Source organism: Anomaloglossus baeobatrachus, chromosome 5 (genome assembly GCF_048569485.1).
Source record: "Anomaloglossus baeobatrachus isolate aAnoBae1 chromosome 5, aAnoBae1.hap1, whole genome shotgun sequence".
NCBI classification, from domain to species: domain Eukaryota; kingdom Metazoa; phylum Chordata; class Amphibia; order Anura; family Aromobatidae; genus Anomaloglossus; species Anomaloglossus baeobatrachus.
In genome coordinates, this window is record NC_134357.1 from 202992480 (window position 1) to 203020338 (window position 27859).

At 52.2% G+C, this 27859-nt stretch overlaps 1 protein-coding gene across 1 annotated transcript in view; it reads left to right on the plus strand.

Annotated features, from left to right (window-relative positions):
- Window positions 1–27859, plus strand: part of DUSP29 (dual specificity phosphatase 29) — a 1433295-nt gene that overhangs the window by 448624 nt on the left and 956812 nt on the right. Inside the window, exon 3 of the mRNA XM_075349099.1 lies at window positions 1616–1836. Coding sequence (XP_075205214.1) covers window positions 1616–1836 — 221 coding nt within the window. The remainder of the gene's footprint in view (window positions 1–1615; window positions 1837–27859) is intronic.

Genomic DNA, 27859 nt, shown 5'->3' on the forward strand with positions numbered 1-27859 from the left:
CACCATCACATGTTTCTCAATGCTGACAGGAAACTAGGAACAACCACGGAAAGGGCAGTCTCCAGTCAAGGAGACCACCTATGCCAAGCATGGTATCCATCCACAAACAGCTGTTTCGGGGTATTTTCCCCTCATCAGTGTGGAGTAGGAAACACATGATTGTGTCTCCGCGGTGTTGGATGTTGAACTCCCTAAGGTCAACCATCCTTGCTAATGTAGTCTTCTGCTAGGCATTGCTCCCACTAGCCAGTTTCCTACTCCACACTGATGACGGGCAATTACCCCGAAACAGCTGTCTGTGGATGGATACCATGCTTGGCATAGGTGGTCTCCTTGACTGGAGACTGCCCTTCCCATGGTTGTTCCTGGTGAAAGACCTGGCTAGTTTCCTGCCAGCGTTGAGAAACATGTGATGGTGTCTCCGCAGGCTTTCTTGTATTGAATATTTCCCAGGGGGCATTGCTGTAGAATCCCTGCATGGAGAAACACTTGATGGTGTCTCCGCGGTTTTGGATGTTGATCTTCCTAAGGTCAACCATCCTTGCTTATGTATGCTTCCTCTATATTAGTGTTTCGCTTGGATCCCATTAACACCAGAGTACTGATATAGTGGGGGAGAGATCATGTGGTCTCAGTTTTTTCATATCAGGTGTTTTTGTTTTTTTAGGGTTTTGCACAGATGCAGACAGTGCTCTTTTCTGTCCTTTCTTATATAGATAGTTTGGGCCTCATCTTTGCTAAATCTGTTCTCTACCTGTGTACTGTGTTTCATATTGGCTCACCGGCTTTCCATTTTTGGGGCTACCTACAATCTTTGGGGAACTGTTTCGAAGCAGATTTGCTTTCCTTGTTTTTCTCTCTTTAGGAACAATTAGCTCTCCGGCTGTGTCGAGGCGACCAGGTCATCGTAGGCATGTCCCACTGCTACTTCTAGTTGTGTTGTCAGTTAGAGGTCTCCAGTCAGCTGAGTTTCCAACCACTCTGGTTATGCTCTGGGTTTCCTAGTTTTTACTCCTTTGATCCTCCCCAATCACTGAATTATAACACTATACAGAATCATATCTATATAGGCAGAGCAGGGACAGCACTCAGGTGTAGAATTACAAAGTACATTGCATTCAATACACAGTTTTCTACCCAAGATTCTAACACAAGAATACATGTGATTTGCCTCTGACTCACCGGATTACACAAGGCAGGAGAGTGAGAAGAAAGGCACAGCTCTGCTTCCTACAAATTCAGGAAGCAAATGGCTGCAAACCTTCTCCTCAGAAGATAAAGAGGCAGTACTACCCAGAATACACATCACATAAAAGAGAGGAACTCAACAGAATAAAGGGTAACAACGATCTCTAGGGGTTGTAACAAAAATTACAATGAATGAAATTACCTAACTGTCATTCATGGCAGAACACAGTGCTTTCTACAATCCAAGATGGCAGAGAGGAGCTGGACTATTCTTAGTACCTGTATCCCACTTATTGAAACTTTTAAAAAACCACCAGGAGTTGTTACAAGATTTATAAAATAGAAAGTTCCCTTTAATGTGGGTTGTTTTAAAAAAAAATTAATTTGATACAGTTTTGGTTTACATTTTTTATCATTTAATTTATAGGTTTACTGCAAGAGATAAAACTGTTTTACGTCAGTTAGGAATCACCCACATAGTTAATGCTGCCTATGGAAGGTATCGAATTAACACTGGTCCAGAGTTCTACAAGGATCTTAACATTGACTTCTATGGTGTTGAGGCAGATGATCAGCCATATTTTGACTTGAGCGATTATTTCTTCCCAACGGCACAGTTTATACGTGTTGGTTTGCAGTCTCCCAATGGTAAGTAACATAAAATTTTTATTTAAAGACAAATATTGTTTTACTTCTTATATGCCTAGTAAAGATTCAGACTATATAAAAACTTCAGTTCTGTAGAGCATTACATGCAATTATCATTCTCCTGTAATATTCCTACAGAAATCAGTAGGAAATTAAGACATATGGACAGACCTCATGCATATTATTATATTCTTTGTTTTGTTACTTTTTTTTCACGAGCATGAGAAATTCCATGCCAGCCGCTGACCGCAAGTGATCTATCGAGCATTGTTCTCAGAATGAGGCTCCATAGGTCACTTGCGGTCAGTGCCAGACAAAGCTTTTCTCATGAGCTTGAGAAATTCCATCCCTGCCACTAACCGCAAGTGACATATGAAGCAAGGCTCCATAGAATTTGATGGACATCATGGGGCATTACACCATTGGATTACATTGGAACTATGAGGATTGTTTATAATTAATAAATTGGTTAATGAGGGAGTTTGGGGGAGTCTTTATTCAAATAACCTATTTCTGTATGTGTTTGTTTTTTTACTTTACACTTACCGGGTAAGTACCGGCCACCACACCAAGGCAATTGGAAAGAGCCAGATAAAGTGTCAGAATGTCACGCTGTACTCTAAGATGTACAATAGCAGTACAGCGCAGTAATGTGGGACTGAGAGGATTCCTGAAACTATCTGAGAAGGTAGTTAGCTGGTAAACCACTAGGGAGCGTAAAAGTGGAGGAAACGTATGAGCAGGGAATTCCCTAGCAGAGGTAATAATAGTCAGTAGCTGGGAAATCAGGGCCTAGAAGCGAGGGGGAGTGGGAAGACAAGACAGAATTAAGGTAAACAGATAAGGAACGAACAGGGAGACAGCGGGAGAGACACTGATGGAAACAGACAACAGAGGAGGTTAACAGGTCAGGTGAACACGGAGGTCAGGAGGAGGCAGGGTAGACAACAGGTCACTCAAGAGCAGAACACAGCAGAGCCAGAAATATCACTGGCGAAGTCCAAGAGAAACAGTGCCCTAATAAAGCAGCCTGACCTCCAGAACGAGGCAGAAAGGATTAACCCCTAACGTGACCTGTATCAGAAGTGAAACTAAAAAAAAGGCTCAGCTCCAGGTGAGCCAGGAGTCAATCATGACACAGAATTGGCAGTTCTAATGTAATGTGCCACCTCTGAAGCTGCTGTGGGCTGCTATTTTTAGGCTGGGAAGGGCCAAATAACCATGGGTCTTCCCAGCCTGATAATACCAGCTCCCATCTATCTGCTTTACCTTGGCTACTTATCAAAAATATGGGGGACCCCATATCATTTTTTAAAAATTATTTATCTATTTCATATTTACATTTGTATGCTGAACAATTGTCCTACTCTTACACCTAGTTAACATCCTTTTGCACCTCACTAGACCTTACTACTACCATTTTACAGTGAAAAGTTTGGGTCCCCATTGACTTCTAGGTGCTTCGAGGTCCAGAGTCAAGTTCGGGTACCAAACCAAACTTTTAACTAAAGTTCTTCAGAACCCGGCAAACCTAAACATTCATGGGTCCGCTTATCCCTAGTCACAACTTAAGCCATATAAATTCCACTGACCATGTAATATCTATAAGTTGTTCAATGTCATCACAGTAATCTTTAAGGAATTCAGGCGTTCTTTCTGATAATGGTTGTAATAGTGAGTCTAACTTCTTACTAAGATGTTCAGTAATAGAACTTATCCCAGAAATCATGGGTCTCTTAGGTGGAATCTGTGCTCTTATGATTTTTTGGGAGCGCATGCCATAAAAGTACAGGGTGGGCCATAAGTATGGACACATTCTGATAAAATGGAAGTGGTTGCTGATATCACCTTACCGTTTGTTTCATATTAGTACATGGGTGGGGCAAAACATTTGAGGCCAGGTTACGCCCATGGTGGCCACCTGCAAAGCCACCATTTTGAATTCAACTTTACTTTTTCAATGGGAAGTGGGTCATGTCACACATCAAACACAGAGAATTGCACAAGATAACAATGGTGTACTCATTTTTAATGTAGCTTTATTCATTATCGATTTATTGACATGTTTGTAACATGGAGCAATGACAGTAAACCACTAAAGCAGGGGTGGGGAACCTTTTTTCTGCCGGGGGCCATTTGAATATATCTACTAACCTTCGGGGGCCGCACAAAATTATCAATTGTTAAATGACCCTGTTATATTTGGTGAAACAATTAATTAACTCACCCCTCCTGTGGTAACCGGAGCTGCTTCTCTTTGGTGCGGCTGTGATATTTGGTGATACTAAAATCGGTAAATCATATACATCACATATATATATACAGCATCTGTTATCACAAGAGACGCTGAAGGTACATATATCACATATGAGACACTAGGACTGCTGTATATACAACACAGGAGACATTGGGGGCATATACATCACAAAAGAGACGCTGGAACTACTGCATATACATCACAGGTGACACTGGTGGCACATACATTACACAAGGGGCTGGAGACATGTAAATGCCCCCAGCGTTTCCAATGTGATGTGTAAGCCATATGAGACGCAGGGGGCATGCACATTACAGGGGTCGCAGGGGGCACAGACACCACAAGAGGGGCTGGGGCACAGACACCACAAGAGGGGCTGGGGCACAGACACCACAAGAGGGGCTGGGGCACAGACATCATGGGGGAGCTGCACACAGTACTGGGGGATGGGCTGCACACAGGACTGGGGGAGCCCTGACATCACCGAGTGGGAGGGAAGGACGCAAACCCGGGGTGATACACAGCATTGGGGGCACACAGCGCTGAGGCTTACATGTAATTCTGGGGGAGAGGGATTACAGAACTGGGGTAGGGGGGCACAAAGCACTGGATGTGGCACACAGCAGCAGAGGTCGGGAGCTGGACTGACAGCAGCATCGCACTCACAACACCGGAGTGCAGGCGCCGGACACACAGCCGCCCGGAATTGCCGCATCGATTAGATATGACAGTCCCTGGACTCTACCCAGCTAATCCTGAATTGCCCTGGTGTGGTGGCAATCGGGGTAATAAGGTTAGGTTAATCATGACAGGCGTCTCCCCGAGATACCTTCCATGATTAATGTGTAAGTGAACGTAAATAAACACACACAATGAAAAATCCTTTATTTGGAATAAAAGACAAAAAAAACCTCATTTACCTCTTTATTAATCCCCAAACAATCCAGGTCCAAAGTAACCCACACAACGCTTTCAGCTGTGCTACATGAAGCTGACAGCTCTGTGTCAGCTCCACGCAGCAACTGACGTCAGCCGTGCTGTCACCAGAGACTTCACTCAGGTAGTGCCTGCGTATGATATATCTCTACTGCAATACAGAGGTCAAGATTACCAAATCTTCCTATGCTTTTCTGGTGCTTTTATAGGCAGTAGCTCAATGGGTAGAGCTACTGCCTAGGGAGAATTAGTTCATGAGTTAGAGTCCCGGTAAAAAGCGTAATTTATTTTAAAATTATTATTTATTTCTAATTATAATTTAAATTTAATTATGCACTGAGGGTAGGAGTCGGACATCAGCTGTGAGCCGCGGGACACACCTCTAAAATCGGAGCAGTTCACGGAATGAGGCTGCATCTCACTCTCACTCTCTCACTCTCTCTCTCTCTCTCTCTCCTCTTTGTAGCTGAATAATTCACTTCTGGATTCTCTACTGCAGTACAGAGGTCAAGATTACCAAATCTTCCTATCCTTTTCATTAGAGGCAGTGGCTCAAAGGCTAGAGCTACTGCCTCAGGAGTATTAGTTCATGAGTTCGAGTCCTGGCCATCTCGGTAAAGAATTTAATTTATTTTTAATTTTAAATTATAATTATTATTTATAATTATAATTTAATTTAATTATGCACTTATGAGGGGAGGAGCCGGACATCAGCTGTGAGCCACGGGACACACCTGGAAAATCGGAGCAGTTCACGGAATGAAGCTGCATTGCTCTCTCCTCCCTCTCTCACCTGGCGTTGATCAGCTGATGCGGTAACCTGACGGAATAAGCTGACACTATAAAGTCGAGCGGTGAGGCCGGCTTTTTACCGCCCGGCTGGCTAAACTATCAACTGCTGCTGTCGGAGAGGAGTCTGCACAGAAGTGTGTAGTTTGTTTTTTGTTTTTTTTTGCACTGATGCATCAGCTGATTGTATAAAAGCCGTTTATACAGTCAGCTGCTGTGTCATGTGATTCAGGCCCTTGAACCTGACACATCATCTGATCGCTTTGCCTTCCAGCAAACCGATCAGATGATATTGGATCCGGATTGGACAGCGCGGGACCCTTGACCCAGGATTACTGAGGAGGGAGGTTCTTTATTTCAATAAAGATGGAGTCACTAATTGTGTTGTGTTTTATTTCTAATAAAAATATTTTTCTGTGTGTTGTGTTTATTTTTATCTGTACTAGAAATTCATGGTGGCCCTGTCTAATATTGGCATGACACCATGAATTTCAAGCTTACGGCCAGTTGATAATATACAGCTAGCCCTAACCTTATTATTACCCAGCCAGCCACCCGTCATCAGGGCAGCTGGAAGAGTTGGATACAGCGCCAGAAGATGTTGTTTCTATGAAAGCGCCATTTTCTGGGGCGGCTGCGGACAGCAATTCGCAGAAGGGATGCCCAGAAAGCTTGGGCACCCTGTGCTGCGGATTCCAATCCCCAGCTGCCTAGTTGTACCTGGCTGGACACAAAAATTGGTCGAAGCCCACATCATTTTTATTTTTGTAATTATTTCATGAAATAATTTAAAAAAAAAAAAAAAAAAAAAAGGGGCTTCCCTATATTTTTGATTCCCAGCCTGGTACAAATAGGAAGCTGGGGGTTGGGGGCAGCCGTACCTGCCTGCTGTACCTGGCTAGCATACAAAAACATACAAAAACATGGCGAAGCCCACGTAATTTTTTGGGGGGCAAAAATCTCCTGCATACAGTCCTGGTTTTAGTTTGCAGAGCCTTCTAGTTCTGCAGCTGCTGTCTGTATGGAGGAGAGCAGACAGTAGCTGCAGAACTACAAGGCTCAGCATCCTCCATCCAGGACTGTATGCTGGAGGGAGAGGCAGGGGGAGCAGAACTGCAAGGCTCATCATACTTCATCCACTAGTGTATGCAGGAGAGCAGACAGCAGCTGCAGAACTATAAGGCTCAGCATGCTGCATCCAGGACTGTATGCTGGAGGGAGAGACAGGAGGAGCAGAACTTCAAGGCTCAGCATGCACCATTCTCAAATTTGACCCGGCCATTAAGAATCTCCAATAAAGGGTTAAAAAAAAAAAGACACCATACAGAGAAAAAAATACTTTAATAGAAATAAATACACAGACACACTTAGAGACTCCATGTTTATTACTCCCTCTCACCCCTCCACGATCCTGGTCTTCTGTCTTCTTTCTCCTTCAACCCATGCAGCTCTGCTACATCAGACAGCACTGCATGGGAGGAAGACGCTGCTGCTCCTGTTCAGTCTAATCACTCAGTGAGTGAGCAGAGGCTGCGGGTTGTAAGCGGTGACGTCACCACTGCCACTGTTGAAATAGTAATCTGACAGGCGGGTTACTATAGCAACGGTGATCTCCGATCACATGATTCCCGGTGCCGATATTTACCGGCTGTGGCATCCAGTCCTTGCATGTGGGCTGACTCTGTAAAGAGCATCGACATGCAGGAACAAGGAGCCAAGCATGTGCCCAAGCATCTCGCCGGTACACGGAGATGCTCAAACGAGCACCGCGTACCGGAGAGATGCACTGACAGGACCTAGCATTACGTCTAGCCATGTGACCAGTCTGTAGCCAATGAGATAATAGACACGTGACTGGTCACATGCTATGTCGATGTCACGGAAGGTCCTATCATCAGTGCTGGTTACCGAGAGGGCGCAGCGATGATCGGAAGGAAAAGCGGCGGGAGACAGAGTGCAGTATGCGTCGCGGGGACCTGTAAGTATAATGGCAATGTTTATTAACTGTATGTGTATATGTATAATGTGTTTATATGCGTTTGTGTTTGCCTGCCATTGTTTTCAATGGGGGTCGAAGGTTCTCGTCGAACGTTCGCCGTACTAACCCGCCGTTCGACGAACCGAACTCGAACACTAGGGGGGTGGCTCAACACTAATAGTGTCACTGCCACTGCCTGGTGATGGGGCGCCCGGGGCTGATGGAGCGGGGCAGCAAGATGGGATCCCCTCCACTGGTAGCTGCTGGAGGTGGCGCGGCAGGTTGGACCGGGGGACAATGGTGTACTCACAGTTCAGTATTTTCACACAAGTCCAGTGGTAAACCAAGTTGTCAGTGACTGGCTGCCGTTGGAGGGTGTATTCGGTCCCACACCCAAGCTAGTGAACAGGTGTCCCTGCCTCCTGCACGCTGTGTTTGTCTCTCCTGTTGGACGACTTTGCATGGAACAGAGAAGTCCACTCCCAGTTCTATTTGTATTTGGGAGCTGTGCCCCATGAAATCTGACCCTTGGGATTTCTGTGGGTTCTGATAGACACCCTATCCCCTCCATTGGGCTTCCGTTTTGCTCTCAGGGCTTCGGGAGAACAGGGCCTGAAACCTTGTCCTCTGCTGGTTAATTAACAAGGGGGCTTGCAACCTTCCTCGTCCTAGGGTCCAGGCACCCCGTCTGTGCACGGTCTCTGGACCGGATTCCCACTGTCGGCACCGGCGGCCTACTACCCTGCCCACTTAAGGTTTCCCGCGACCGGATCTCTGTCGCCTGTGGCCCTGTTCACCGACTGCCAACTAGCCGGGTAGTCTAAGGGCCTCTACCCCTGACTACACTTCTCTGTCAGCTCCACTACCAAACTCCACTACCACTTGTCAGGTTCAACTGTCAGAACTTGACTGCTGTGTTCCAGCTTCTGACACCTCAGGACCCCTAGGTGAGCGTTCTCATCCACCTGATCCCGCCCACTGGTGTGTCCTTATTATCATGAGGGGGTGGCTAGGGTTTAATGGCTGTGTGTTGTACCTGGTGTGGGTTTTTGGTGGTAACAAGGAGGGTGGACTCTCTTGTGACTACCTGGTTTTGCCAGGGCGTCACATACTCATACTGATTGACACTGGGCTATGAGCAGTGTTTCACAGTATGTTACAGCCCAGTATCAAGAGGAGTGTTTACTTACTATCTGGAAGATGTGTGCAATATGGGGTGCCAGTACAGAGAAGAGAGGGGAAGGAGGGTTCCTTTGGCTGGAGTCACATTGAGTAAGTATTGGCTCGCACTTGCTGGACAGGTCGCCGTCTCTCCTGCTAGGAGAGAAGCCGGCCGATCAGTCCAATGTAATCCAATACGCACACTAGGAGCGCAGGTAGCTGCACAGGGGACATGGAGCAGCGCTGAGGATATGGAGCAGCACAGGAGACACAAAGCAATGCAGGGAACAGAGCTGGGAACACAGAGAAGCGCAGGGGAATGGAACTGCACAGGAGAAGGGAGCTGGGGACCTAAAGCAGCGTAGGGGAACAGAGCTGGCGACACAAAGCAGCACAGGAGTACAGAGCAGTGCAGGAGAATAGAGCTGAGGACATGTAGCAGCGCAGGGCAACAGAGCTGGGGACATGGAGCAGGGCAACAGAGCTTGGTACATGGAACGGTGCAGGGGAACAGAGCTGGAGACATAGAGCAGGTCATGGGAACAGAGTTGGAGACACGGAGCAGTGCAGTTATTGGCAGGGGCCGCTGCTGCTTCTCTCGGGGGCCTGCTTGGATCCGGGTTCGCTGCTACGCCTCAAGTGGTGACCGGACCCGAGCTCTCACGGCCACCCGTCCTCACAACCATCAGGAAGGGGGTATTTACAGGGGAGTTGTTGTGTCTGTGATGCCACCCGTGGGTTGCGGTGAGGGATGGTAGCACCGCCGCTGCCTGGAGATGGGGCGCCCGGGGCTGATGGAGCGAAGCAGCAAGGTGGGATCCCCTCCACGGGTATGGAAGGTGTAGTCCCGGGGCCTGAGGATGTAACACAGGAGTGATGGCTGCTGGAGGTGGCGTGCCAGGCTTGACCGGGGGACAATGGTGTACTCACAGTTCAGTAATTTCACACAAGTCCAGTAGTAAACCAAGTTGCCAGTGGCCGGCTGCCTTAGGAGGGTGCATTCGGGTCCCGCACCCAGGTTAATGAACAGGAGTCCCTTCCTCCTGTACTTTGTGTTTTTTCTTCCTTTTTGGACGACTTCGCTTGGAACAGAGAAGTCCACTCCCGGTTCTGTATGTGTTGGGAGCTGTGGCGAAAACTGACACCTGGGATTTCAGTGGGTTCTGACAGACACCCTATCCCCTGCGTTGGGCTTCCATTTCGCTCTATCTGGGCAGTTAATGGGACAAAGTCTAGAACCTTGTCCCCGGCTGGTTAATTGGAGAGGGGCTTGCAACCTTCTTCGCCCTAGGGTCCAGGCACCCAGTCTGTGCACGCTGTCGGTACCGGCGGGCTACAACCCTGTCCCGGTCCACTTTAGGTTTCCCATGACTGGATCTCCGTCGCCTGTGGCCCTGCTCATTGTTTGCCACCTAGCCAGGTAGTCCAAGGGCTACGACCCCTGACTACACTGCTGTCAGCTCTCCACACTTCGACTAAACTCAACTCCAAAACTCAACTCAAGTGTTCCCACCTCTGACACCTCAGGACCCCTAGGTGGGTGTTCTCATCCATCTGATCCCACCCTCTGGTGTGTCCTTATTATCATGAGGGGGTGGCTAGGGTTTAATGGCTGTGTATTATGCCTAAGTGTGGGTTTTGATAGTGACAAGGAGGATGTAATCTGTTTGTCACTACCTGGTTTTTCCAGGGTGTCACACAGTGAACAGTGCTGTGGACATGAAGCAGGGCACAGGAACAGAGTTGGAGACACAGAGCAGCGTAGGAGACACAAAACAGTGCAGGAAAACAAAGCTGGAAACATGGAGCAATGCAGGGGAACAGAGCTGTGGACATGGAGAAGCAAAGGGGAACAGAGCTGGGGACATAAAGTAAGGCATGGGAATAAAGTTTTGGACATGATGTAGCACAGAGGACATGGAACAGTGCAAAGGACAAGGAACAGCGCAGGGAAACACAGCAGGGGACAAGGAGCAGCGCAGGGAAACACAGCTGTGGACATGGAGCAGCACAGGGAAACACAGCAGTGGACATGGAGCAGCGCTGGGAAACACAGCATTGGACATGGAGCAGCGCTGGGAAACACAGCAGTGGACATGGAGCAGCGCAGGGAAACACAGCAGTGGACATGGAGCAGCGCAGGGAAACACAGCAGTGGACATGGAGCAGCGCAGGGAAACACAGCAGTGGACATGGAGCAGCGCAGGGAAACACAGAAGTGGACATGGAGCAGGGCAGGGAAACACAGAAGTGGACATGGAGCAGCGCAGGGAAACACAGCAGTGGACATGGAGCAGCGCAGGGAAACACAGCAGTGGACATGGAGCAGCGCAGGGAAACACAGCAGTGGACATGGAGCAGCGCAGGGAAACACAGCAGTGGACATGGAGCAGTGTGAAGCCCCACAGGTGGTGTGTCGGTGCATTACCTTCAGGGACTCCACGCAGCTGGATCTGGTCACAGGTAGGAGATCTTCTTCTTGTCGTGACGCCACTCTCAGTATTGCGGCCAGTAGGGACCGCCACTGCAGGTTGAGGGTCGCCTGGGGCTGATGGTATGTGCAGTTAGTTGGAATAGCCTCCTGAGAGTGAGGCAAGCCCCAGGGCCCGATGTAGGTGCGTAGTACCACAAGGCGCAGAATAACTCCACACAGGCAGAATGTCTTTCAGGGTTTTTACTCACTTCAGGTGGCAGGGTGAGTAACCCGGGCGTAGCTGGGATGAACCAGGCGGGAACCAGGTGTCCTTCAGGCTGACTTGTGAGGGTGACTACTAACTCGCCTTCCTTAGCCCTTGGTGGTTTGGGGTGACCCCGACTTTGAGTCCCTATGGGGGTCACCCAGGGAAGTTGCTGAAGCCTCACTCCCCTTCGGTTGCCGTGTGCTTGTCGCCTGGGCCAGATCACTCCAGCTTCTTGCCTCCTGTGAGCTATGGGCCCTAACTGTGGCTACGTGGCTGCGGCTTTTGTGGTGTTGTGGCGTGGGCTTTGAGAGCCCCACACCGGCAGGTTTAGCAAAAGAAAGCTGGATCTATCTCCGCTTCGGGATCTGCCGCCCGTTTGGGCCTGGTTCTCTCTAGCAGTCTCCTTACTTCCCACTCCGTGCTCTCTCTTTAGCTGAAGATGGATTTCGGGTAGCACTCCTAGTTGACCGTTCTCCCCCGTCAGTAGCCACTGCGCGGGCGCTGTTAGACAGCAACAGCCCCACAGGTCTGCTCCTCACTGAGCCCTATGGAGTTCTGCTCTAACTGACTCACTGCCCCTCCTCTCCTGTTCTTGCCTACGCCACCTAGCAACCAGACTCTCTTACCACACCCCTTGAGAGGAGATGGAGGCTTTTGGCCCCCTCCACTATTCCAGTGAAGGTCAAGGCTTTTCCCCCTCCTGGGATCCCCAGGGGTCCTCTCATGGGTACATGTGTGAGAGCTGATTACTATGCGCCTGTGTACCACACCCCTGTCAGCCTTCTGGATTACCTGTGTTGTACTGTCCCCAGCATGGGTGCAGTACTCAGTGGTACCTGACCAGGTCAGGGGCGCCACATTCCCCCTTAGTTATCACCAGCACGTCCTCGGGCTGCAAGACAACATTTTAAAATGCATAAAACATTAAAACATGTAAAACATTTTTAAAAGCACCAGGTACCATACATCACCACCCTCCACCCACAAGTCCGTTAACCCACCCAAAACCCTTTCACGTTGGCCGCGACTTCAGCCACTTCTGGCAGGATGTAGAGGCGGCTTACATGGGCTGGTGGTTTCAGGGTATACCTGGCCTGGTGGATCCGCGCCTTCAGCCTCTTCTGGCAGGATGCAGAGGCGGCCTCCACAGTTGGTGCTGACCAGGTACCCTCTTTGTGGTGGAGAGCCAGGCCCCATAAACAGGCATGCTCTCTGGTTGCAGGTGAGCCAAGGCCCTATATACGGACGGGCTCCTCCTGGTTGCAGACGAGCCAAGCCCCTAAACAGGCTGACTCTGGTGGTGGTGGTGCCCTTTTGGTGTAACTATTTACACTGCGAGAGTTTGTGGCTATAGCCAGTTCATAGCCTTAAGGTTTATGGTTTTCTCACAATAGTTTTTGTGGGCACATGCTTAAACTTGGGAACGTTGCAAAACAAACTGGTCAAAACTTTAACTTCTCTTCTTACTTTACTTTTCTCTACTCCTCCATTTCACCAGGGCTTTGGCCTGTTGGGCTGCGGCACCTGCTACTTTCTTGCTCTTTGTCGTCGTCTGAGGTAGTTTCATCTGTAGGTTCCTTGTCTTTTCTCTCTTGATCTTCATCTGTGTCTTTATCTCTGTCTTTTCTTTCTTGTAGCATGGGGTGGCTGTAAGGTTTGCTGGTACATAGTGCTACGTCAAGCGCGTACAGTCCTCTTTCGCCTTCATGCATAGTGAATCGTACTGAATCCCCCATCTTTAGGTTTCTGCCAGGGTGTCCTCTAGGCAGATGAGCGCTCACATCTCTTCTGTTGACAAATATCCCTTCTTTGATACCAGGGGCTACAATAAAGCCATATCCGCTTCTTAAATTGAAATCCTCCACTACTCCTCTGCAAAGGGGTCCTCTGACCTGGGCTCTGGACCTTCTCAGTAACCTTTTCTCCTGTAGGTCTCTGGCTGTGACTTCTCTCTGCTCTGGAGACTGTGGTGCAGGGGACAGCGTTGTTCTGTTGCGACGCCTTGTCTTGCGGGCTGGGTTCTGCTGGGCTGTTACTTCAATGCCTGCAGGGCCCCAGGTGAGGTTTCTGTGCTGGTCTTCATCAGCAGACGGTGTCAAGTCCTCCTCATCCCAACGGGAATAGGGTAACATCTCCGGCTCTGAGTATTGCTCCACTGCTGGTGGCTCCGGAGTCAGCTCCTCAGCTTCCTGGCCTCCTCTCCCCCTTAGTTCTTCTTGGCACTCCTTTGGTGGCAGTGCTGGGGATGGGCTTTCTTCAGCTGGTCTGGGCGGTGGACTCTCTGGCGCGGCTGCAGGGGTTGCCTGAATCTCCTTGGGGGTATGCGGAGGGAGCAGATACCGATCCACCATCTCTTGTGGGAACTGGGCCTCTAGGTCAGCCTTCAGCTTCCAGTATTCGGGGTCCTCTCCTATCAGGGTCTTCCTAGCAGGGACCTCTTTGGACTGGGGAGCGGTGTCTGCTCTGGCCTTGCAGGCCGGGGAAAATGGTGATGCTTTCTCTTGGCGGGCCGCGCCTGGCATGGCGGCGGCCTGGTCTTGGCGGGCCGCGCCCGGCATGGCGGCGGCCTAGTCTTGGCGGGCCGCGCCCGGCATGGCGGCGGCCTGGTCTTGGCGGGCCGCACCCGGCATGGCGGCGGCCTGGTCTTGGCGGGCCGCACCCGGCATGGCGGCGGCCTGGATCAGTGTCGCTGTTGCAGGGGGCTCTGTGCAGGCTGGGCTGGACGTCGCTGCAGCAGTCTGGGCTTGGCGGGCCGCGCCTGGCGTGGCTGCGGCCTGGTTCAGCACCTCACTTGCGGCGCGGACGAGCGTTGCTGCGCGGTGGGGTCTCGGCGGGCCGGGCCTAGCAGGGCGGCGGCCTGGGTCAGCGTTACGCCTGCGGCGCGGATGAGGGTCGCGGTGGCAGCCGGTTCTTTGCGGGCCGGACTGGGCGTTGCTGCAGGGACCGGGTCTTGGTGGGCCGAGCAGGGCATCGCTGCGGCCGCTGGGACTTGGAAGGCCGCACCTGGCGTGGCTGCGGCCTGCTTCAGCGTCGCCGCACCGGACGCCTCTTCGGGGACCGCGGGCGTGGCAGCAGGGGTCGGGGCACTGGCGCTGGCCGGGGCATCACTCGACTCACCCACCGGTGGCAGCATCGGGGTCTGCGTCATCGCCGTCCTGTCTGGCACTCGGCGCGCGGCTCTCCTTTCATAGGCCCGAACCGCCGCGGTCATCTCCAGCATTTCCATTCGTTCTTCCCGGATCTGCTCCACAACCCGGGTCTCCAGTCGGTCGCAGAACTGGGCCAGCTCCCGATACCACCAGGCAGCGGAGCCCGGTTCTGGATTTCTGCGGTCAGACGCCATTTCTTCTGCGCCCTCTTCTGCACGACTCTCCAGCTGTGGACTCGCCGTTGCCTCCGATAGCAAGCTGTTCAGTTTCTGCTCTGCCTCTTTCAGCAGCTCCTCTCCCAGCAGCAGGCTTGTGGCTTCCTTTCCTTCCCGCCGTCTCTGGACGCTTCCACTCTCATAGCTGGCAAGGTCAGAACTCTGCAGGGGATCTCTGGGTAGCCACACCTCTTCGTGGGCGGTAACTTCTTCCAGCGCGGGCTGCTGTTGTTTTTCAGCGCGCTTTTCATGGTGGCAATATGGCGGCGCTTCCAATTTTTCAAGCTGACCGCCTAGGCACATGGTCACCTGTCTGAACAGGTCTAGTCCTTATCCTGTTCGTGACGCCAGATGTGAAGCCCCACAGGTGGTGTGTCGGTGCATTACCTTCAGGGACTCCACGCAGCTGGATCTGGTCACAGGTAGGAGATCTTCTTCTTGTCGTGACGCCACTCTCAGTATTGCGGCCAGTAGGGACCGCCACTGCAGGTTGAGGGTCGCCTGGGGCTGATGGTATGTGCAGTTAGTTGGAATAGCCTCCTGAGAGTGAGGCAAGCCCCAGGGCCCGATGTAGGTGCGTAGTACCACAAGGCGCAGAATAACTCCACACAGGCAGAATGTCTTTCAGGGTTTTTACTCACTTCAGGTGGCAGGGTGAGTAACCCGGGCGTAGCTGGGATGAACCAGGCGGGAACCAGGTGTCCTTCAGGCTGACTTGTGAGGGTGACTACTAACTCGCCTTCCTTAGCCCTTGGTGGTTTGGGGTGACCCCGACTTTGAGTCCCTATGGGGGTCACCCAGGGAAGTTGCTGAAGCCTCACTCCCCTTCGGTTGCCGTGTGCTTGTCGCCTGGGCCAGATCACTCCAGCTTCTTGCCTCCTGTGAGCTATGGGCCCTAACTGTGGCTACGTGGCTGCGGCTTTTGTGGTGTTGTGGCGTGGGCTTTGAGAGCCCCACACCGGCAGGTTTAGCAAAAGAAAGCTGGATCTATCTCCGCTTCGGGATCTGCCGCCCGTTTGGGCCTGGTTCTCTCTAGCAGTCTCCTTACTTCCCACTCCGTGCTCTCTCTTTAGCTGAAGATGGATTTCGGGTAGCACTCCTAGTTGACCGTTCTCCCCCGTCAGTAGCCACTGCGCGGGCGCTGTTAGACAGCAACAGCCCCACAGGTCTGCTCCTCACTGAGCCCTATGGAGTTCTGCTCTAACTGACTCACTGCCCCTCCTCTCCTGTTCTTGCCTACGCCACCTAGCAACCAGACTCTCTTACCACACCCCTTGAGAGGAGATGGAGGCTTTTGGCCCCCTCCACTATTCCAGTGAAGGTCAAGGCTTTTCCCCCTCCTGGGATCCCCAGGGGTCCTCTCATGGGTACATGTGTGAGAGCTGATTACTATGCGCCTGTGTACCACACCCCTGTCAGCCTTCTGGATTACCTGTGTTGTACTGTCCCCAGCATGGGTGCAGTACTCAGTGGTACCTGACCAGGTCAGGGGCGCCACAGCAGCACAGGGAAACACAGCAGTGGACATGGAGCAGCACAGGGAAACACAGCAGTGGAAATGGAGCAGCGCAGGGAAACACAGCAGTGGGGATACGGAGCGAGTTATGGGAACAGATCTGGGAACATGGAGCAGTGCAAGGGAACAGAGCTGGAGACATGGAGCAGCACAGAGAAACATAGTTGGGGGACCCAGAGCAGTGCAAGAGAACAGAGGTGGGGACACAGAGCAGTGCAAGAGAACAGAGCTGGGGACATGGAGCAGGGGACACAGAGCAGCACAGGAGACATGGAGCAGCACAGGGGACCAGACACAGAGTAGCCCAGGGGAACGTAGCTGGAGACATCAAGCAGCATAGGGGAACAGAGCTGGGAACACGAAGCAGCACAAAGGTACAGAGCTTGAAACACGAAGCAGCATGTAAAGTGTTAAATACTATTTGTATAGAGTCTAGTGCAAGAATACAAGGGAAACACAGAGGCACAGGTTTGAAGGGTTAAACAGTTGCAGGGTGCAGAGGCTGGGAACAAATTAAGCAGGAATGGATCCTCAAAGTTCAGCAGAAGTGTCAAAGTACAATTCAGTCTCTCTTACTGTACTTGTAAATGTCCATGGCAGAGCAGAAGGGTTCCTGTGTGAACATGAGTTCCAGGGATCCAAAACAGAGGATGGCAGAAAAGTAGTTCTTCCAAAGACTTCAGGAGACCAGGTTACAGGCAGACTGTAAACAGGATTCAGAAGCACTGGTCCATCAGCTGAGATGGCTTAACACCTTCACGACCATGGACGGAAAGATCCGTCATGGTGCCCTGGGCCTTAACGACCAAGGATGGATCTTTACGTCATGACGTAATCGCGGCACCGGAGCCCCCGGTAACTGCGATCGGTTAACACAAACCGCAGATTCGGGGAGGAGGGGACCTGTACCTGACCTCAGGAGGGGTGGTGCCTCCGCTCTGGACCTACGGAGGCTGTGATTGGCTGACGAATGCCGCTCAACCAATCACAGCCACTGTAATGTTCCAGCCATTTAAAGTGATTGAAACATTGAAATCCAGCCCTGACCAGTGCAGCTATAGCACTGGCCATTGGCTGGAGCTGGGTTACCTCACTGGATCACCCTCCCCCAGCTCCATTAGCTCTGATTGGAGAGATTGGCCTTGTGAGCGATCTCTCCAATCACAGTGGACCTGTTGCCGGTGACCGCCCCCATCAGCTTCACTTGTCGGTCCCTGCAGCACGCCAGCACAGTGAGTGTATACAGTGCAATGGCAGGGCGACAAGCTCCGGTCCCATGCTGTTATGTGACTGGATCATGGGACCCGGAAGTTGCCGCGCTGCCATTGCACTGTATGAAACCGGCGAAAAGCCTCCCGATTCGCCGCCGCCGCCCTCCATCTGCCACAGTGCCACCGCTCCCCCCGATCCCCTGCCACTCGTGATCGGCTGCCCGCCCCCTCTCCTCCCTTATGTGCTGTCCAGCCCCGCCCCCTCTCCTCCGTTATGTGATGTCTGGCCCCGCCCCCTCTCCTCCGTTATGTTCTGCCCGGCCCCGCCCACTCTCCTCCGTTATGTGCTGCGCGCTCCCTCTCCTCCGTTATGTGCTGCCCGGCCCCTCTCCTCCGTTATGTGCTGCCCGGCCCCTCTCCTCCCTTATGTGCTGTGCGCCCCCTCTCCTCCGTTATGTGCTGCCCGCCCCCTCTCCTCCATTATGTGCTGCCCGCCCCCTCTCCTCCGTTATGTGCTGCGCACCCCCTCTCCTGCGTTATGTGCTGCGCACCCCCTCCCCTGCGCTATGTGCTGCCCGCCCCCTCTCCTCCATTATGTGCTGCCCGCCCCCTCTCCTCCGTTTTGTGCTGCTCGCCCCCTCCGTAATGTGCTGCCCGCCCCCTCCCCTCCATGATGTGCTGCCCGCTCCCCCCCACCTCTCACCCCCGTGATCGGCTACCCGCCCCCTCCCCTGTCACCCCCGTGATGTGCGCTCCCTCCCCTGTCATCCCCGTGATGTGCGCTCCCTCCCCTGTCACCCCCGTGATCTGTGCTCCCTCCCCTGTCACCCCCGTGATCTGCGCTCCCTTACTTGTAATCCCCGTGATCTGTGCTCCCTCACCTGTAACCCCCGTGATCTGTGCTCCCTCACCTGTAACCCCCGTGATCTGTGCTCCCTCACCTGTAACCCCCGTGATCTGCGCTCCCTCACCTGTAACCCCTGTGGTCTGTGCTCCCTCACCTGTAACCCCCGTGATCTGTGCTCCCTCACCTGTAACCCCCGTGATCTGTGCTCCCTCACCTGTCACCCCCGTGATCTGCGCTCTGCTCACCTGTCTCCTCTGTGATCTGCGCTGCGCTCCATCTCCCACCTCTCACCCTCCCCGATCTGCTGCCTCCTTCATCTCCTGTGATCCTGCTGTCTAGATCCATCCTGTAGGGTAACTATCCCCAATCTCACCTCCCACTCCCCTTCCCTCCCATCCTCTGCCGCTCCTGCATCCACTGCGCCCTCTCCCATCTGCCCCCACCCTATCCCAGCCGCCGTCTCAAATTCACAGATACTCCCTTTATATGCCGCTTCCCCCCATCTGCCGCCCCCCCCCATCTGCCGGTGTTCTGATCCATCCTGTAAGTATTGTTCGTGGCTCTTTTCTAACTATCCCTATCGCATCTCCCACTCCCTCTCCCCCCCTCCTCCCCCACCCGCTTGCCGCCAAGTGCTGATCAGCTACGTGATTGGCTGATAAAAAAAACAAAACAAAACAAAACATGAACAATTAGGTACCTGATCAGCAATCGTCCTGCAGTCGTACTCGACTTTGGACAGGACTTCTTTTTTCCATCCCACCTAGTCCCCCCCCCCTTTTTTGCAGAACATTCGTTCGTGCGCCCTGTTTTTTTTTTCTATGCCATGGGGGGTCTAGTTTTTAAATTGGGGTCACATGTGGGGGAGCTCCACTGTTTCGGCACCTCAGGGGGTCTCCAAACACTACATGGAATACGCTATTAATCCCAGACAATTTTGCGTTTGAAACGTCAAATGACGCTCCTTGCATTCTGAGCCTTGCTGTGCGCCCAAACATTTGATTTCCACCACATATGAGGTGTCTGTGTACTCAGGAGAAATTGCACAATACATTTTATGGTGCAATTTTTCCTGATACCCTTGTGAAAAAAAGCTACCTTGTTGAAATAACAATTTTGTGGTAAAAAAAATTTTTTTAAGTTTCACGGCTCAACTCTATTAACTTTTGTGAAGCCCCCAGAGGTTCAAAGTGCTCAATAAACATCTAGATAAATTCCATGAGGGGTCTAGTTTCCAAAATGGGGTCACATGTGGGGGAGCTCCACTGTTTCGGTACCTCAGGAGCTCTCCAAACGCAACATGGTGCGGCTAACGATTCCAGCTCATTTTCTGTTCAAAAAGTCAAATGACACTCCTTCCCTTCCGAGTCCCGCCGTGCGCCCAAACAGTGGTTTTTCGCCACATATGAGGTATTTGCGTGCTCAGAAGAAATTGCCCAACAAATTTTGGGGTTCATTTAATCCTGCTACCCTTGTGAATATGCAATATTTGAGGCTAAATTAACATTTTTGTTGCAAAAAGTAAAATGTTCATTTTTTCCTTCCACATTGCTTTAGTTACTGTGAAGCACCTGAAGGGTTATTAACCTTCTTGAATGTGGTTTTGAGTAGCCTGAAGGGTGCCGTTTTTGGAATGGTGTATCTTTTGGGTGTTTTGTGTCATGTAGACCTTTCAAAATCGCTTCAAATGTGATGTGGTCCCTAAAAAAAGTGGCTTTGTAAATTTTGTTGTAAAAATGAGAAATTGCTCATAAACTTTGAACCCCTATAACTTCATTAATTTTTTTTTTCCAAAATTGTTCTGATGTAAAGTAGACATGTGGGAAATGTTATTTATTAATTATTTTGTGTCATATGTCTCGTTGGTTTTAGAGCATAAAAATTAAAAGTTTGAAAATTACAAAATTTTCGCGAAATTTCTGGGGTTTTTTTCACAAAGAAACGCAAAAAATATCGGCCTAAATTTACCACTAACATGAAGCCCAATATGTCACGAGAAAACAATCTCAGAATCACCAGGATCCGCTGAAGCGTTCCAGAGTTATAACCTCATAAAGTGACACTGGTCAACAGAGATGGGGACAAGGGGCAACGCAGGGGAACAGAGCTGGTTACATGGAGCAGTGCAGGGCAACAGAGCTGGAGACATGGAGCAGCGCAGGGGAACAGAGTTGGGGATATAGAGCAGGTCATGGGAACAGAGTTGGAGACATGGAGCAGTTCAGTGAACAGTGCTGTGGACATGGAGCAGGGCACGGGAGCAGAGTTGGAGACACGAAGCAGCGCAGAAGACACAGAAGAGTGCAGGGGAACAAAGCTGGGGACATGGAGAAGCACAGGGGAACAGAGCAGGGGACATGGAGTAAGGCATGGGAACAGAGTTGGGGACATGATGCAGCACAAAGGACATGGAGCAGTGCAGGGGACATGGTGCAGTACAGGGGACAAGGAGCAGTGCAGGGTACATTGAGCAGTACAGGGCAACAAAGCTGGGGACATGGAGCAGCACAGGGAACAGAGCTGGGGACATGGAACAGCGCAGGGGAACAGAGATGGGGACATGGAGCAAGTCATGGGTCATGGAGCAGTGCAGCGGACATGGAGCAGCGCAGGTAACAAGGAGCAGTGCAGGGGACATGTGTGTCGCCCAAGGGATACCAATCCAGCTCCAGGGACGCCACAGAGTCTTCTTCTGTATATGGCAAACAGGTATGTCAGATTTTGTATGTGTGTCATGACGCCACTCACGGCTTGCGGTCAGCGATATAGATGACCGCCAGTGCAGATTTTATGAGCGTCTGGGGCTGATGGGGTCTGCAGTCAGATGGTGTGGCCTCCCATTAGTGAGGCAGGCCCCAGGGGCTCAGGTGTGCAGAATAACGGTTCCAGAATAACTCAGGCAGAGTCCAAAAGTCATTTAACTGATTTTTACTCACACAGATGTTATGGTGAACTGACCCGGGCGTTGCTGTGAGTAACCAGGTAGGACCAGGGGCTCCTTCGGGCCAGTCTGAGTGTGACCATTTAACTCGCCTTCCTAGCACTTCTGTGTTCGGATAACCCCCTGACGTGAAGTACCATGGAGGTCTATCTAGGGAGTCGCTACTGCCTTTTCTCCCCTTTTTGGACCGTTTGCCGGCAGCGTGGAACAGGTGAGATGGCTTCTGGCTCTGTGTCCTTATGGGTCCCTGCGATGCTGCTGAGGCTCAGACTCTGTGTGGTTGGTGAGGTACTTGTAGTTCCCCTCACCAGCAGGTTTAGCAGATAGTTAAACTGGAGTCTGCTCTAGGGACCCGTGCATGCCTAGTCACCAGGAGCACCTCTTCTCTCTGACTCCTCGGTGACCGTTTTCCCCTGCCAACTGTCACTACAGCGCGCAGGGTCAGACTAGTATGAGCGCGCGTATTCCCTAGCGACCGCTGCTCACTACTACCAGACTAGCTCGCTCCACTCCTTTCCTGACAACCTCTGCACTTTAGCTCCCAGCCCCTCCACTCCACCTCTTGAAAAGATTTGAAAGCTAGCCCCCTCTGGAGACTACCCAAGGGTCCCCTCTAAAGGTGTGGGAAACCTGGTTGTTATGTGTCTGTGCGTACACACCTCATTCTGGCCCTTAGGATTACCTGGATGTACTGTACCAGCATGGGTGCAGTACTCAGTGGTGCCTGAACAAGTCAGGGGCGCCACATTCCCCCTTGGTTATCAACAGCAAGTCCTCGGGCTGCAAAGACAAGAAAACAAAATGCAAATTTTCCCACACAGGGGAGATATTTACATATTAACATACCAGGTACCATTCCACTACCACCCACCACCCACGAGTCTTTAACCCAAAACCCGTATACGGAGTGATCACCAGTCCTTTTGGTGACCTGGTCTCTGCCTGGTCCGCCGCAGACCATTCCGGCGACAGTTCTCTTTGTCATGGTGGCGTAGGGTAGGCCCCATAAACAGGCGTACCTGCTTCGTTGTGTTGGAGAGCAGTCCCCATAAACAGGCGTGCCCCATTGGTGGTGCAGCGCCATGCTCCTCAACAGGCAGACTCTGGGGTTGGTACCACTGAGGTAACTATGTATACTGCGAGAGTTTGTGGTTATAGCCAGTTCATAACCTATGGTCCATATAAAGTGCACAATACCTACTGCTAAAACAATTTATAAAGTTCTCGCAAAAGTCCTTGCAGGCACATTTTCTTAAACGTTGCTTTAACTTTCATAAAAACATTTTAAACTATACTGGTTAAATTGACTTTCTAAATCGACTTCCGAAATTGACCTTCACCTTCTAAGATCAGTGCTGGATACTTTAGTGCACTGACCCTTGGAGGTCGTGTCATGGGCATCCTCTGATAGTGGGGACAATGGGGACCTGGTTCAATCGGTGGGGGGGAGCCTGAGCTCACTGAGGTCCCCTTTGGATATGGCACCACATCCAAAGCGAACCAGCCTGTTTCTCCCTTATGTCGCGTAAATTCCACCACGTCCCTCATGTACAAGTCACGGCCAGGGTGACCCCGCTGCAAATGGGACTGCATGTTCCGCCGGGTCACAAAAATCCCCTCTTTTACCCCTGCCTCTACAATGAAACCCCACCCCGAGCGGCGATTGAACTCATCCACTACTCCCAGGACCTCGAGCTTGGAACCTGGCCCGCCGCAGGGACTGCTTTTCTTGCAGGTCCCGGGCCTCCAACTGGTCAGTCTCCGGAATGGGCTTCACAAGGAGGTGTGGGTGGCTGGCTCTCACCCGTTGTCGCTCTCTGCGGGCTTGTGTTGCTGACATGGCCCTGGGGTGGGCCTCCCTCCACTGTAGCATAACTTGGTCATCAGCGGGACACCAGGTGACCGCATCACTCTGCAGGACCTGTTCTCCCTCCCTGGCATAGGGTGCTGCAACCTCTTCTGTTCGATGGGGTAACAGCGGCGGTCGGGTAGGTAGCAGGCCCTCTTCTCCCTCCCTGACGGAGGGTGCTGCGACCTCTTCCAGTCGGTGAGGGAACAGCAGCACGGCCTTGATCTGGCCCCTCCCTCTCTTTCAGAGGGTGCTGCGACCTCCTCCGGTCGGGCAAGTGGCAGCTCTGGGGTCGAGACTTCGGCAGCCGGGCAGGATGGTGGTTGGAGTTCAGGTTCCCTCTCCAGTGGAGAGGGTGCTGCAACCGCTTCAGGTCGGGACGGCAGCTTGCTGACCAGGTCTTTAGCAACCAGGTGAGCCGAGGGCAGGGCATCCGGACCCCTCTCCATCGGAGAGGGTGCTGTGACCGCTTTAGGTTGGTACGGCATAGGCGTCACACTGGCTTCTGATGGTAACGCCGGCGGGATCAGCATATCAGGTAGGGCAGGGGTTGTTTTGGACTCACCCAAGGTCATGCTGGAAACACCCAGTGGCGGGGTCGCCTTCGCCGACGGTGGCCCAGGCTGAGCATGGGCGGCGCCTCCAGGCGGGCCCCGCTGCGCGGACTGTCGCAGATTTCGGATCGCCATTAGCATTCTGTGCCTCCAGGCGGCCACCTCTCACTGCCGCTGCTTCTCCATGCGATCAGCAATTTTCTCCACTTCTGCTTCCAGCTCCTCTGCTGACATGGGCCTGGACCAGCCCTGCTCCTTATGATCTTCTTCTGCTGACGCCATCCTGCTCCTTCCCTCGCTCATCAGCTTCTGTCCTTAGTTTCGTTTTTGTTTCTCCTCCCACAGGACTGGGGACGTCCCAGCAGTCCGGGGATAGATCAATCCTCCCATTTCCTCTTCTTGCAGGGTCCGAGCACTCTGGGGATTCTGGAACGGTCACTCCTCTCCGTGGGCGGTAACTTCTCCTGCGCGAGCTGTAGCTTGTTGATGACGCACTTTCAGCAGTGGCTAAAATGACGTCGATTCAAATTTTTCAGTCAGACCGCTGAGGCACACTGAATGAAACACATCTGAATGGGTCTAGTCCAGGATCCTGTTCGTGACGCCAAAAGAGAAGATGTGTCACCCAAGGGATACCGATCCAGCTTCAGGGACGCCACAGAGTCTTCTTCTGTATATGGCAGACAGGTATGTCAGATTTTGTATGTCTGTCGTGACGCCACTCACGGCTTGCGGTCAGCGATATAGATGACCGCCATTGCAGATTTTATGAGCATCTGGGGCTGATGAGGTCTGCAGTCAGATGGTGTGGCCTCCCATTAGTGAGGCAGGCCCCAGGGGCTCAGGTTTGCAGAATAACGGGTCCAGAATAACTCAGGCAGAGTCCAAAAGTCATTTAACTGATTTTTACTCACACAGATGTTATAGTGAACTGACCCGGGCGTTGCTGTGATTAACCAGGTAGGACCAGGGGCTCCTTCGGGCCAGTCTGAGGGTGACCAGTTAGCTCGCCTTCCTAGCACTTCTGTGTTCGGATACCCCCCTGACATGAAGTACCATGGAGGTCTATCCAGGGAGTCACTACTGCCTTTTCTCCCCTTTTTGGACTGTTTACTGGCAGCATGGAACAGGTGAGATGGCTTCTGGCTCTTTCTCCTTATGGGTCCCTGCGTTGCAGCTGAGGCTCGGACTCTGTGTGGTTGGTAAGGTACTTGTAGCTCCCCTCTCCGGCAGGTTTAGCAGATAGTTAAACTGGAGTCTGCTCTAGGGACCTGTACCCCATGCATGCCTAGTCACCAGGAGCACCTCTTCTCTCTGACTCCTCGGTGACCGTTCTCCCCCGCCAACTGTCACTACAGCGCGCAGAGTCGGACTAGTGTGAGCGCGTGTATCCACTAGCGATCGCCGCTCACCACTACCAGACTGGCTCGCTCCACTCCTTTCCTGACAACCTCTGCACTTTAGCTCCCAGCCCCTCCACTTGAAAAGATTTGAAAGCTAGCCCCCTCTGGAGAGACCTGGTTGCTATGTGTCTGTGCGTACACACCTCATTCTGGCCCTTAGGATTACCAGGAAGTACTGTACCAGCATGGGTGCAGTACTCAGTGGTGCCTGACCGGGTCAGGGGTGCCACATTCCCCCTTGGTTATCAACAGCACGTCCTCGGGGTGCAAAAAACAAGAAAACAAAATGCAAATTTTCCCACACAGGGGAGATATTTACATATAAACATACCAGGTACCATTCCACCACCACCCACCATCCACGAGTCTTTAACCCAAAACCCGTATACGGAGTGATCACCAGTCCTTTTGGTGACCTGGTCTCGGCCTGGTCCGCCGCAGACCATTCTGGCGACAGTTCTCTTTGTCCTGGTGGTGTAGAGTAGGCCCCATAAACAGGCGTACCTGCTTCGTTGTGTTGGAGAGCAGGCCCCATAAACAGGCGTGCCCCCTTGGTGGTGCAGCGCCATGCTCCTCAACAGGCAGACTCTGGGGTTGTTACCACTGAGGTAACTATGTATACTGCGAGAGTTTGTGGTTATAGCCAGTTCATAACCTATGGTCCATATAAAGTGCACAATACCTACTGCTAAAACTATCTATAAAGTTCTCGCAAAAGTCCTTGCAGGCACATTTTTTTAAACGTTGCTTTAACTTTCATAAAAAAACATTTTAACCCCTTCCCGACCATGGACGGAAAGATCCGTCATGGTGTCCTGGGCCTTAAAGATCAAGGACGGATCTTTCCGTCATGGTGAAATCGCGGCACCGGAGCCTCCGGTGATTGCAAGCAGGTAACACAAACCGCAGATTCGGGGAGGAGGGGACCTGTACCTGACCTCAGGAGAGGTGGTGCCTCCTCCCCGGACCTACGGAGGCTGTGATTGGCTGACGAACGCCGCTCAACCAATCACAGCCACTGTAATGTTCCAGCCATTTAAAGTGACTGAAACATTGAAATCCAGCCCTGGCCAGTGCAGCTATAGCACTGGCCATTGGCTGGAGCTGGGTGACCTCACTGGATCACCCTCCCCCAGCTCCAGTAGCTCTGATTGGAGAGATCGGCCTTGTGACCGATCTCTCCAATCACAGTGGACCTGTTGCCGGTGACCGCCCCATCAGCTTCTCTTGTCGGCCCTGCAGCACGCCAGCACAGTGAGTGTATACAGTGCAATGGCAGGGCGACAAGATCCGGTCCCATGCTGTTATGTGACCGGAGCATGGGACCCGGAAGTTGCCGCACTGCCATTGCACTGTATGAAACAGGCGAAAAGCCTACCGATCTGCCGCTGCCCTCCGCAATCTGCCACCTGTCTCCCCGATGTGCTGCCCGCACCCCCACCCCTTGTATCTGCTGCCCGCACCCTCACCCCCACACCCCCACACCTCCCGATCCGCCGCCGCCATCCATCTGCCACGGTGCCACCGCTCCCCCCGATCTGCTGCCCGGCCCCTTTCCCTCGTGAACGGCTGCTCGTCCCCTCACCTCCGTGATGTGCTGCCAGCCCCCTCCACTCGAGATCGACTGCCCGCTTCCTCCTCCGTTATGTGCTGCCCGGCCCCGCCCCCTCTCCTCCGTTATGTGCTGCCCGGCCCTGCCCCCTCTCCTCCGTTATGTGCTGCCCGGCCCCGCCCCCTCTCCTCCGTTATGTGCTGCGCACCCCCTCTCCTCCGTTATGTGCTGCGCGCCCCCTCTCCTCCGTTATGTGCTGCCCGCTGTTACGGGGGGCTGTCTGATAATAACCGAAAGGAGTATCAGACAGTCAGGGTCCACCGTGCAAAGACTTTGCTGCAGACTATGGCAGAGTGCAATACCTCTGTTAACTCACAGAAGGGTATAATAAATAAGTAAAGCAATTCCTCCCTTACTTGGAGGGTGTGTGGAATGATCTCTGTTAATAATCACAGAGACAAAGGCAATGTGTGTGAAATGGCACCTACCTAGGTCCGCTCTTCTAGTGGTGCAAAAGAGACGAACAGCAGTGTAAGCCGCACAAAGCTCCTACCTCTGTTCGCTCCCCTAGTGTGCGAGGATACGAACAACTGCCAGACGCAGTATAAGGAACGTTACCCTAGCGGCAACGTCCACCTACGAGTAGAATCACAAGGCCCAGCCAGACCATGTGCCTCAGGCACCTGCCTATGTCCGCTCCCCTAAGAGGTAAGGATACGGACAGCAGCCGAAGCTGTAAGGTATAAGAACGCTACCCTGCCGGTAGCGCTCACCTAGCATAGACAGAGGAATGCCTAGAGGAACACGCACAGAGCGCCTACTCATATGCATGAACCAAGAGGACTGAGCACCATGCGGCGTGTGTCAGGGTCTTATATAGACTCTGTGCCTCATCCAAGATGGAGGACACCAGAGCCAATCCGCTGCCAGAACGACAGGAGTGACGTCATGCTGGCCTATCACCGAGCAAAACGTCACAAGCAC